Here is a 12,604-nt window from a genome sequence, read left to right on the forward strand (position 1 = left end):
CCTTATTATCAAAAGAAAGCGCTGGGAGACAGCATTTTAATGAGAACTATAAACAACTCCTGTGTGCAGAGGGGAGCCAGGGAAGCTGGAAACCCCACAAGCAAAAAGTGCCTGTGCATTCGCAGGAGAGTTGCAGTGGTTCATATATCATTTCAGACGGTTTTGAGTTCCTGGAAATCCTGAAGCAGGTTGCCAGGGACAACACCGATAATCCTGACCTGAGCATCGTCTGGATTGACCCTGACGACTTTCCTTTGGTGAGTGGCAGAGGCTCTTTGCCTTTCTTGGTTTAATTCATGGATGGGATGGGCATGGGGGGGTGTGGGGGAGCGTGCACGCACACACGGGAGTGCAGGAATTGCCCCAGGGAATCTGGGACAGGGAAGGATGGGAAACTGGACCACAGGTCCTTGAAAGCTGCTTGCTTGGGTCTGCCTCCCAAGAAGGCGTTGTCTCGGGAACACCCCTGGAGTCGGCACTTTCCTTTGCCATGTGCGGCAGCCCAAGCCTGTGTTTGGCCTCTCCCCTCTCCCGTGCACACATGGATGCACATTCCTCACTCCCCAGCCCAAGGGGGCTTTGCAAACACCCCTGGCTGAGCCTTGTGTCTCACTCCTGCAGCTCATCACGTACTGGGAGAAGACCTTCAAGATCGACCTGTTCAGACCACAGATCGGGGTGGTGAACGTCACTGACGTGAGTAGCACGTGCCCAGAAAATCCAGTGATCCCAAAATTAGGTTGGGTCCTGAGGGACACTGGAATCAGTGGGATTTCCACTGTTAAGTGCAGGGTAAAAATGTGAAGGCCTCACCCTTCCTACATGGCACAGGGCTTGTAACACCTCTGATGTCAGGCTTGAGGGCTTTAGTCTGAGTGTGTTTCTGCTGCCAAATCACACACAAACCACATCTGCTGGGGACAGCTCCAGCTCTGAATCCAGTGAATCCAGTGAATCCCTGAATCCAGTGGCCTGGGATTCAGGGCTTTGCCCAGGTTTGGTTTCAAGGTCTTGCATTTCCATCCCAACTCACAGCACGCACCTTTGTCCATTCCCTGCTCCAACAGCTTGGGTGGCTTTGTGGAGAAAAAGTGTGTGTAGGGGGAAAAGAAAGCCATGCTTAGGGGAGGAGAAGAGGAGTAAAAGGAGGTTTTTTCTTTTTTCTACAGAAGCAAAATGGCACAGCTTGAGTGTAGGAGGGAAAGATTGTCTCCAGCAGATGACAGGGAGAAACTGCACAGCTTGAGAAAAAGCTAAATAAATACACAGCTTTAACAGAAGTACAGCATAAACTGGTAATCAAGGGATTGATCCTGCTGCCTTGGTACCTGGAGGGTACACTGGGGCTCATCCAGGCCCTCTTCCCCTTCGGCCACTGCTGTGCAGGAAGTGCCGGGGGGATTTGGGTGGGAAGGGGAGACCTGCCTGCCCCTTCACACCTGATGGCAGCGAAGGTTTCCACACCATCCCACAGGAGCAGCTGCAGAGGGAGACCTGCAGAGGCCGGGGCTACTTTGGCACAGCTGAGGGAGCAAGAGCACCCACAGCTGTGCTACTGGGAGAACTTTCCAGCAGCTACCGTTTTCACTGGTTGCCCTCAAGCCAGAAAGCCATGGGACTGATCTCAGGTTGCCCATACACTGTGAGCTTTAAGGCAGGTGGGAGAGGGACCAAACTGACCCTCACCAGCAGAGATCTCAGGAGAGCTGCTGAGTGCAGTGTAACAGCCCTGACAGAGAGAGAAACCATTCTTTCCTCTTTCTGAGAATAACAGTCCAGATGATCAGAGAGCCCATAGTGCAGCATGCTCCTGCCTAAACTGTTACCTTTGTTTTTAACATTTAAGTGCTGGGTGTTTGTTTTAATCTCTTTAAAATGAGCCTGTGTGGGTATGTAAATGTCTCCGGAAGCAGACATCTCTCCACCGCAGAAGTGTTTGTAAATTGGTGCTTGACTTCATGTTTGAAATTTGAGTCATAAGTGAGCTTGATGTTTCATCAGAAGAGAACAGAGAGGTACTTAAAATTGGGACAAATGTGTGGGGCTGGGTGCTGGTTTGGCTCCACGCTGACCTTGCTTCCAGCCTCCACGTCCTTTCTCCTGTATTGCCCCAGAAAAAGAGGGACAGCAAGGGTGTACTGGATGGTTGTACCTCCTGTTACAGCAGATGCTGCAAGGCTGTAACACGGGAGACGTGGTGGGGAAGGCAAAGCAATGGTGATTAGAAGAAAGCAGAGCCCTTGGATCTTGCTCATCCCACTGAGGCAGCTGAGAGGCTGATTTGGGAGTCAGGGAGTAGATTCAGCCCTGGCTGCATGTGAGCTTTTTGCCTCTAATAGAGCAGTACTCCACCAGACCACGGGGAGACACCTAGAGAGTGAAGACCCAGTGAGCTAATGCTTCTTAGCAGAATTGTTAAGGGAGAGACAAAAGGGAAAAGGGCCAAAATAGCACCTGTCACCTAGCACCATGACAGAAATGAATGGATAAGCTAGAAAGAGAACCCATGTCTTCCAGACTTATGCCCTTAATACTTGCCCTTAATAGAGTTCCTCCCTTCATTATATTTACTGTGACTGGTCATGTTTAAATTACGTCAAAGCTACATTAAACTGCACTCAATGGAAGTTCATGGAAGTGGGATTATCAGTGGCATGAGAATCATATAGAAAGCAGAATTAGGTAAGAACATATGCCTTATTAATCAGCAGTCACTCAGAGACCTGTAAAAACTCATGCATTATCTGGCTTTGATATAGTAAATTACTATATCAGGCTGTTGATTACAGTATTTGCAGGTTTTATTTCATTCCTCTTAAGTCCTTTCTTTATTTCTCGAGTGAGATTTAAGAAAGTTCTAAGTTGTCAGGTGATATCTAAAACAAACATTGAGCTCATTTTGTTATTTCAGTGTTACATCACTGCATTCAGCCAAGTTACACAGGTACAAAGTGGGACTTACACAACAGAGTGAAAATAAACACTGCTGTTGGCTTCAGTGGACATAACCCTCGTGACCCCATCACTTCTGTAAAAACCTGCCAATGCAAACACCAGAGCTCCCAGCAGCCCCAACTGGCTCATCACATTGTGGTGACTGTGGCTCAGGACTAGGGTCATGATGCCTTGCAAAATATCACTGCTTTATTTGCACAGCACCTTCTTGAGGTGAAATGGAGCCACTCCTCTTCCCATTATTTAAAAGTGTCAGTTTTTTCCGCACAAACAGTCCTGAGGTTAGGGACATTAACATGTGAGTGAAGCAAGGACTGCATGCCTCTCCAGGGTTCTTTTTTATTGCAGTTTTGGTGATTTAGGAGGAAAATATTGTATGGGAGACGCAGCTTTCCTTGAGCAGAAATTAGTCTGGCTTTTTAGCAAGCCATAAATTAAAGAGAATTAAACACCACAGACAGGAAAAAAAGTTGGATGCATTTGCAAAAGCTGGTAGTTGTCTTCTGATATGTGAAGTTGCTTCTGCAACATCAAATGCTGAACGAGAAAACCTCACACCACCTCTGCAAAATAGGAGGCTGATCCTGTTTTATGGAGGGGAGCCAGTGAATGGAAAGGGGCTTATCCAGGCATTTACCCAAGGAAATGCCTGTAGCATTTTCTCTGTAGCAAAGCAGAGAGAAAAGTTTCATTTCTAGACCTCAAAGAACAAATAATCTTGCTGTCCCTGGGTAACAGCCACAAATTTGTTGTTGTCTTCTTACTGAATTGTCCCATCCCTTTTGGTTTATGGAAGTAATGCAGACAGCCAGAGGGAAAGAGCAGGGGCACCTGCACTCCAGGGCATTGGTGTTTCTCACCACTCTTCAGCTGAGACCCGTGGTGTGCATGGAAGCATGGCTGAGATGATCTAAGGGAAGGGTCTTCCAAGAGGAGGAACCATTATCACACATGGAGAGTCCAGAGCAAGGTCCTGAGGCAAAGGTAAAAGAGGTTGGGGAAAAAGGGTGCTGACAGGAGGTTGTGAAGGCTCCAAGGAAGAGATCCCAGAAGGGTGGTGGATGGAAGGAGGGAACCACTGTGATGTCCTGCAAACTGGGGTGATGCAGTGGGTGCTGGCAGAAGTCCCTTTGATATCTCTTTACGTAGACTTGGAGTCTACAGAGCTGTCCAGACAGAGTGAGGAATGCATCAGGTGGGCAAGGCTCCTGCTCACAGCTATAGGCAGCAGGCACACATCTCATCAGGGCACACAGCACCACACACTCCTGAAAACCTGCTGACAGTCCCACCGCCCCTGCTCAGACAGCAGCACTCCAGGGGGAGGTGAGGATCCCAATGCATGGGCAGAGAGATGCTCTGGCTGAGCCTGTTCACAGGCTGTGGAAAGAGGGAGCCAATGCATCCCAGTCGTGCTCCCCCCAACACCTGTGTCCCGCCTTTTCCCTGTGTCCCTGAGGACAGCTAACCCCTCCTCACCTGTCCCCACAGGCTGACAGCGTCTGGATGGACATCAGAGATGATGACGACCTGCCCACAGCCGAGGAGCTGGAGGACTGGATAGAGGATGTGCTTTCCGGGAAGATAAATACCGAAGATGACGACGACGATGAAGATGACGACGACGATGATGACGACGATGATGATGACGACGACGATGATGACGACGACGATGACGACGACGACGATGATGACGACTAACTGTGACTCTGTGCAGTTTGACTTGTGGGGCCCGAGAGCCCTGGCCCTGCGGCAGGTCCCTCCATTTGAAGACCTATGTTTGAGCATCAGCAAGCACCGCTGCTCCTCTTTATCCCCCGGCCCCGCTCCCCCTGCCCTCGCCCTTGCCGGGAGCCCCTTGCCTGATTCCCAGCGGTGCTGAGCCAGCGGGACTGCCCCGGCGGAGGGCAGCACCTGCAGGCACCCAGCACCGCTGCAAATCATGCCTCCTTAGTAAGGACAGTAGGAATCTGCAGGGAATCTGCCCCGAGTGTCCCAGGGCAGGAGAAAAGTTCCTGCCTGCTTGCTGCCAGAGGGACGCAGGGAGCCAGTTTGTATTTTCTGTGTTCATCAGCCCAGCACTTAACATCCAAAGACCAAATCTCACTTCAAGACATAGGGAAAACCCTAACTGTAAAGTTTAGCCCTTTTATTAAACACAATGCCCTTTGCAGCTACTCTGCCAAGACCACTCAATCCTGCAAGTTCTGCTGAGGGAGTCTGTAGCTACTCCCTAACATGCTAAGAGCCAGAAAAATGCTTTGGGAGGGGAGGGAGGTTTTAGGGATGCTATTAAAGTTTTCAGTGATTCCACATAATGACAGGATATTCTTGTCTGGCAGTGCAATGCAAAACCAAACACCGGGTCCCCTGTCTGAACTTCTTTCTTCTTGAAAGCTGAGGCCACAGCTGGAGTCAGTGCAGGGGCCCTGATATGAGACACAAAGCTCATGAGTTCCTGAACTGCTGGACAGGCTGGTCCAGCTCGGAGCCCAGTGTGAGTACAAACCACTGAGTCTGAAGATCATGGCACTGAGCCAAGCCAATGGGAACATCCACAGGGGCCCACCCTGAAGCACTTTTATTCCCCATGACCTTCCAGCTTTTGCTGACTCTTCACCCAAAGCCAATGTAGCATCTTTTCCCATGATCAAGATGTCAGGAGGGAACACATCCATCCAAACATATTAGATAGTGGATGAGTTGCAGTGGGGTGTGAGCAGCGGAGGGATTCAAGCTGTTTGGCTTTTGAGTATTTAGTTGCAGTTACTCCCTGCTTAGAGACTCAGATATCCCATGTGAGAAGCCCCTTTTGGCTGCAGGCTGAGAAGGAGTTCAGGGTACCAGTTTGCAGTCAAGGGGGTCACTCACAAAGCCCAGGGTCCGTACCTCGGTCCTGGCGAGTGCAGCACCATCCATGTGCAGGTCACTGTGGCAGCATTAGATCTCCCTGCTTTCCCATGCTGGCAGATTTCAATTGTCTTAGCTTCTTATTAGTTTGGCAATAGTGCAATGAATGGAGAGTTCAGAGATGGTGTAAAATACATTTATAAAGATGTTCTGCAGTTGTTCAGAGTTGCTGGCATAGGTGGTGTACACATCTCCTCTCTTGCTACAAACAAAAAACATTGTTCTGACCATCCTTATACTGCCTTAGGACAGAGGTACGTGATGTGAAGGGAAATAACAGCGTGAGGAACAGAAGAATCAGTCACACAAATGCGAATCTTGATGAGAAACAAGGTTTACACACTATATATTTCCTTTATTAGATGAACTGCAAAGCAAGATTTTATAGATTTTTTCCTGCCTGTTGATAAGTTTCTTTGACTCCCTCTCTCTACATTAGCTGAAACAGAAATTTGAAACTACTGATATGAAAAAGCTGAAGTATTGATATGTTCCCATGTGTGCCATATCCCCTTGGTGGAAAATACCAGTATGAACAACACATAGGTGGATTTCTCTCTGTCTCTGTGCACTTGAATGAATACTGTGCTAACATGGCAGATGACTGTAGGCCAAGTTAGCTCCTTGTTGAGTATCAAACCCTCAATATGTGCTTTTCAGACACAGATTGTTAGAAGAATAGACGAGGCAGCAAAGCCCCCAGGTCAACTTATGGTTGTCTAGAAGATGACCAAGTTTGTTCAGGGAGAATAATCAACTGGTTGCTCTGGGGTCATGAACAATTTTCAGAAGTCTTGAAATTCAGTGTGGTCTCAGCGTGGAGGTCTCCTCCTCTCTTCCACTCACTCCCTACTCTCTGCTGGCTGACAGGGTGCCCAGCATTCTCCTTCTGCTTTTTCCTCAAGGTTTGCTGGAGGACCCCAGCTCAGAGAGGGAGTGAGCAGGACTCAAGGTCTCCTTCACCCACACTGGTAAGGAGCAAGAAGAGGCAGAAAGAAGTAGCCCTCTGGTAGTCTCCTGGCCTGTGACTAAGGGACAGCTACTGACCTGAGGAAAGAACTAGCAGAACAGGCACAGTTTCACCCTGCATGAGGTAGCAGCCTGCACTGGCCACGTGCACCCCTGTCAGTCACCCCAAACACAAAGAATAATGAAAAGTTCCCCTACTGCCTTTCCTAACTGGCACGGTCTCCAGACGTGCCAAGTGCCTGAGTGCTTTCTGTGTGCTCCTCTCCCACTGTGGATGCTCCTCTGTTCTGAAGTACCCCACTCTGGATGCTCTGAGAGGAATTCACCCAGATTACCCAGGCAGAGCAGGTAGACCCTGCAGACAGCACTAGGGACATGTTCAAGTGCACAGGTGTTTCACAGGCACTTGAACATGTCAAAGCAAGAGACCTCTAGGGGGAAAAGAAATAAATAATGTACAAGTGTAGAGGCTGAACTCATACTAGGGAGTGGTGCCAGTGGTTTATGGAAAGCTTCCCTTGAGTTATGCAGGAAAGAGCTAATCCTACAGCTGCCACTCCTTCATGGTGCCAAGGATGGGGCTGCCCTTTCTCTCTTCCCTCAGTCTGCCACTATAGTTCTCAGCACTGTCTTTGCCCACAAACAGGAACTGTTTATTGTCAGCTTTCAGGACAATCACATAAAAAGTCAGGAAAGCATTGCCACAGAGGAAGGATTGCAGCAATGAGGATGGGCAGGCAGCAAAGCTTTTGCCATTTAACTGTAACACCTTTTCTGCCCCAAGATCCTCATGACCAAGAGCTGAAGGACACAGTGCCCCTTGTGAAGGAGAGGGCAGCTTGAATTTGAGTGTTTTTCTTGCAGGGACAGGTAAGGCATGGGGATGACACACAGGATTGCAGGCCCAGGTGCTCCTGGGCTCCACTGTCGCAAGTAGGAACATCCTGCATCTGAAAGGCACTGGTGGCCCTGAGGAGCAAAGCCAGCCTAAACCTGCCCATTATATACTGGGAAGAAACAGTAAGCACATTTGGATGAGGAACGTGCAAAAAATACCTTTATTAAAAAAATACAAATTTGTGTACGTGGGCAGCACTGAGTGCTTAACAAGCACATCTCTCTTCACAAATAGTTCTTTTGCTCCAGCATAGTAACTAGACATATTAAACAGGTCTTTATACAGATAAAGACAGGAATTGTATTTTGCCCTCATCCAACCAGGAGTGCTTCAAGCTCATCAGTTTCTTCACAGAATCATTCAATCATTTTGGTTAGAAAAGACCCCTAAGATCATTGAGTCTGACCATTAACCCACCACTATCAAGTTATTACCCAGAGTATTCCAACACGTGGTCTTCTCTGTCCCCAGCGACAATGAGGACCCTCTTAACACGTTATATGTGGCAAGAACACCAAGTTATGCAGCACCTCCTCCCAGTCCCCAGACACAGGGCTGCAGGGGTTTGTTTGGGGTGCCGTGCCACAGCACACCCTGTGCTGCTCATGGGCAACAATCAAGGGAGAAGGAAACCCACCAGGAGCATCACACTGCAGCTCTCATACTGCAGCATGGAGGAGAAAGTTTCTGCCTTTGCAGCAGTCGCTGATGTGGAGCTCTGTGAACCCAAAAGTGCTCCGAGTTTATGTCAGCCATTTGGGAAACAGCTGCAGGAGGAAAGGACAAGGGAGGCACTCTGGAAATCGCAGATTACTCCATGTTTTCAGGGTCAGCAGTTTTTGTGATGTTTCTGAGGAGTGATGAGTCTCCTGTCTCCCTTGGGAAAGGAACAGCCCCATAGTGAAACCACAGGTCTCAGCTGCTTCCCGTCCCAGAATGAAGCTGCTCAGCCAGACACCAATGTGAACACGGAGCAGAGGACGCCGGCTGCTTCTCCATGTCTGTCTGCACATCATACCTAAAGGAATGATGGATCCATTACAGAGACCAAACAGAAAACATCGCCTTTTATTCCCTGGAAAATAATTAATTAGACAGGAACATATCACTTCCCAGCTGCCACTGACTTAGAGTCTTGTGAAAAGAGGCCAAGATTGCATCTGGATTCCTCTCCACTGCAGCCAAGCTTTGGCTTTGAGGAAGTCCCACACACAGCCAGCTGCACACCGATGCCTGGACTTGGGGGGCTGAAGAGGGGGATGGAAAACAGGCAAGAAGCACCCCAGGCCTCTGAGGCAAAGCTCACTGCTTCCTGGGTGCTTTCACACCCCAGGTACATCCATGCCATGCCATGCAAGAGCAGCTGCTAGAAACTGGAAACAGCAGAGCACAGCAGGACGGATAACAGACCTCGGTAATGAGGCTGTGCCAGCAGGACTTTGTCCTACCTGGGACCCAAGACTCTGGGTCAACCCAGTGCACTGCAGCATCCCCTGCCTCCTCCCCACTCCCTTGTACCACTGGCCTCTAGCAAAGCAGCCCTTGGCTGGTCAGTACTCCTGGGGGACAGCCGTGGGATGACTCTCGCTCCTCTTTGGCAGAAAATGACATCTAATGACAATGGGGACCATGGGGCAGGGCCCAGGGCAGAGTCTTGACCCAGCACCCAGAACACTCTGCCAGGTTTAAAAGGTGCTAAGCTGTTTAAAGGGGAAAAAAAAAAAAAATAAGCTACAGAGCTGCCTTGCAGCTTGAAGACCCATTTCAGGAATCAGATTACAAACTGCCAAACTGCCTTTGGGATGGAAGCAAAGATCCTTGTGCCTCGCTCCCTGCTTTCTCTTGCCAAGCCCCTGTGATAAAGGGGATCAGCAAAGCACTCAAAGGGCATTGTCCCTAATGCTATGGAAAACAAGAAAACACCTTTTTCACCTTCTTTTCATGCCTCTTGACATACTACTCTTCCGACCCTCATAGGCTCCCCCAATTTATTTTCTCTCTCCATTTCTGTGTAGTCCTTCTTCCTTCTTTCCTTCTTCTCAATCCACCCCCACAGCATATGGTACTGAGGGTCACTGAAGGACAGAGCCTTCCCTGCCCCTACTGCCCCTTCCCCAGCTCAGGGAGACAGCAGCCTCCCACACACCACTGCCACGAGCCCGTGCTGGATCCCCACAGCTGTGAACATTTCCTTTCTGAGAAGAAAAATGTCTGGACAAGGCTGTCACTGGCTTTTATTCTGAGGGGGACAGGTGGGACATGCTCAGGGAAAAGCCATTCACCAGCCTGGGCAGAAGTAGCAGAATCTTTTGGTGGACCTCTTTTCCTGCTGTCCCAAAATCTAGAAGAGGAACCACAACCCTGAGCCCTGACTGCTGTCACTGTGGGAAGAGACCAGTAACACCCAGTGCCACCAGCAGTCACACCACCACGCCAGCTGAGCAGAAGACAAGTGTCATACGAGGAATAAGCCTTGAGGGTTAAACGAGCTGAGTTTGCTGGAGGGGGTATCCCACATCAAGAGCAGCCAGAGAGCCACCTCCCTGCCAGAGACCACCAGTGGCTGTCCTGACGGAGCCCTGCCTCGGTCGTGGGTGGTAAATCACCTAAATAGCTGTGTGCTTTTGGATTTGGAGAAAGCCCAGTTTGAAGCAGGTCCCTCCCTCAGTAACACGGTTGGAAAATAAAGTGATGTTTGACCAGAGAGCAGCCTTGAAATGTACCTGGCGTTGGATTTTGACTTTTGCTTTAAAATTCAATTCAACATTTGAAGAATGTTCAAATTCACTGCTCTTGCCAGTGACAAAGAGAGAGGTCACTGAACAACAAAAGTAGCTAAATGTTTGAGGAATATTTTAGTCCCCACGAGATGAAGTTGCTGAAGGAATTTGCACAGCTTCCCACAGTCTAGTTACTGAATTACTAAACCAGTTTCTCACAACCACTTACAAAGCAAAATTATAATCGACTGTAGGATCTGGTATTATGAGTACTCAAGAATGAGCTTTTACAAAATAGAAGCTAAAAGGTTTGCAGGTCTGTTTCACATCTGTGGCCCAGATATAATCAGCTCCTTCTTGTTCCCTCTTCTAAAGCATGCCCACAGCATCTGACTTGTGCTGAAGAGAGATCGAAAGGGCCATACCATGTCTCTTAAAACTGTCAAAAAGGCTGAATCAAGTGTGTTTTGTCAAACACATCTCCCTTCTCCCCATGCATCCACTTTTCATTTGTGCTACATTTTTAAATAATAAGAAAAAAAAAAGGAACAAAAGACAAGCAAGACTAGATGTTTAATCATTTGTAAAACTGATTCTTGCCTTTGGAAGAGACTTAAAATGTTTCAATTTACAGAGCAGCTTCATGCCTAGAGCAATTTGTGGTGTCTTAGGTTTTTATTTAAGTCTTTATGCCTTCATGTTCCTAAGGATGCTGGAGGGAAAACCCACACCCTAATCTCTAAAGTCTCTTCCACTCACTTGCCACTGTTTCGTGTTACTGTCTCTCTTGAGGCTTTGCTTCCTTCTCCATATTTTGATACATAAGCAAGGTGGATGCATTGAGCTGCCTCAAATGCACATCCACAAGGTAAACATTGTCTTCCTCCTTCCTCTTTCAGCTGCATTTAGTGCTGCCCACACAGAACCCGAAGAGGGATTGCTGCCGCTGTCCCGGCTGCGGTCTCTGCAGCGAGCACCGCTTCTCCTTCTCCCGCAGGCAGCACCTCGCGCTTCGCGAGGCCAGCAAGCAGCAGTGCCACTGTGGCAGGGCTCCTGGGGGCCCCAGGCTGTCCACATTAACTGAGCTGGGGCCAGAGCGAGCCCCCGTCCTGCCCAGTGTCTTCATCCAGGTCCCCAGATTCTGAAGGAAGGAAAAATCAGCTTGGGGCTGTGGAGCAGGCTGGCAGGTCTGCAGCACGCCCCATCCTGAACACAGACTGCGACGTGAGCAGTAGTCGGGGACGGGGGAACCCAAACACCCCACAACCTTTTACAAGTTCATTATGGAGAGGGACAGGGAGATGGGGATAAACAGGAAAACAGCTTTCTTCCCGTTTAAGGTACTCCCCACTTTCCTAGCACTATGTCAGCATAAACTAGCTCACAGCAGGGCTGTAAAACTTGTTACAGCTTTTCAAAGCAACTCGGGTAACCTTGTTCACAGCTAATGATTTATGCATATGCCATCACCCCACCACACCATCCCTGCTTCTGCAGACATGTTGTGCTCTTTTCTCTCAGCACCTCCTGACCCAGCAGTCCATGGATGCACACGTGAAAAGGGAATGGATGTCCTTGCCCAGTGGATTATCTGTCAGTACCGGAAAGGACTGTAACCTAAACCCATCCCCTTGCCAATCCAACATAAACTCAGGAGCGCTGTTGAAAGCCAAATCAAAGCACTCTGCTTAGCCAACTCCCAGTACACCTCCCCTTCCTGGATGCTGTTGTGAGACACCATGTCCTGCTGAGAGATCCCCTTCCCTTGCACCTACCCCACCTGTTCCGAGCTCCAGGACCCATTGGAAGCCCTTGAGTTCAACCCCTCCTGTACTTGCAGGGGTCAAGACCTGGGGCTGAGACAGCAGAGCCAGTTCATTGCACCAGGAGGTGTTTAGGGGTTTGAAGCCCTGCCGATCTCCACAGCCAGATGTCTCACTGAACTATTAATTCAGCTAACACTATTACATGGTGCCGTGCTGCTAGTGCTTCAAGCAAGGCTCTGGAGCCAGTTGCTGAAGGTGACAAATCTCTTTCTTACCCCATTTGTTATGTCCTGGCTGCACGTGGCCCCTTTTCCCCACAGATTCCTACTTCACTCCCCAGAGCTGATGTTTTCCACAGCTGTGAGGCCTGGTCCCATCACCTACCA

General features: G+C 49.2%; 1 protein-coding gene across 1 annotated transcript in view; it reads left to right on the forward strand.

The window, feature by feature from the left end:
- Positions 1-6,016, forward strand: part of CASQ2 (calsequestrin 2) — a 33,813-nt gene extending 27,797 nt beyond the window's left edge. The window contains exons 9-11 of the mRNA XM_041410891.1: positions 157-257; positions 622-696; positions 4,447-6,016. Of these exons, the coding sequence (XP_041266825.1) occupies positions 157-257; positions 622-696; positions 4,447-4,656 (386 nt within the window). The 3' untranslated portion in view covers positions 4,657-6,016. The remainder of the gene's footprint in view (positions 1-156; positions 258-621; positions 697-4,446) is intronic.
- Positions 6,017-12,604: the final 6,588 nt, after the last annotated feature.

Source organism: Onychostruthus taczanowskii, unplaced genomic scaffold (assembly GCF_017590055.1).
Source record: "Onychostruthus taczanowskii isolate IOZ18803 unplaced genomic scaffold, ASM1759005v1 scaffold34, whole genome shotgun sequence".
NCBI classification, from domain to species: Eukaryota; Metazoa; Chordata; class Aves; order Passeriformes; family Passeridae; genus Onychostruthus; species Onychostruthus taczanowskii.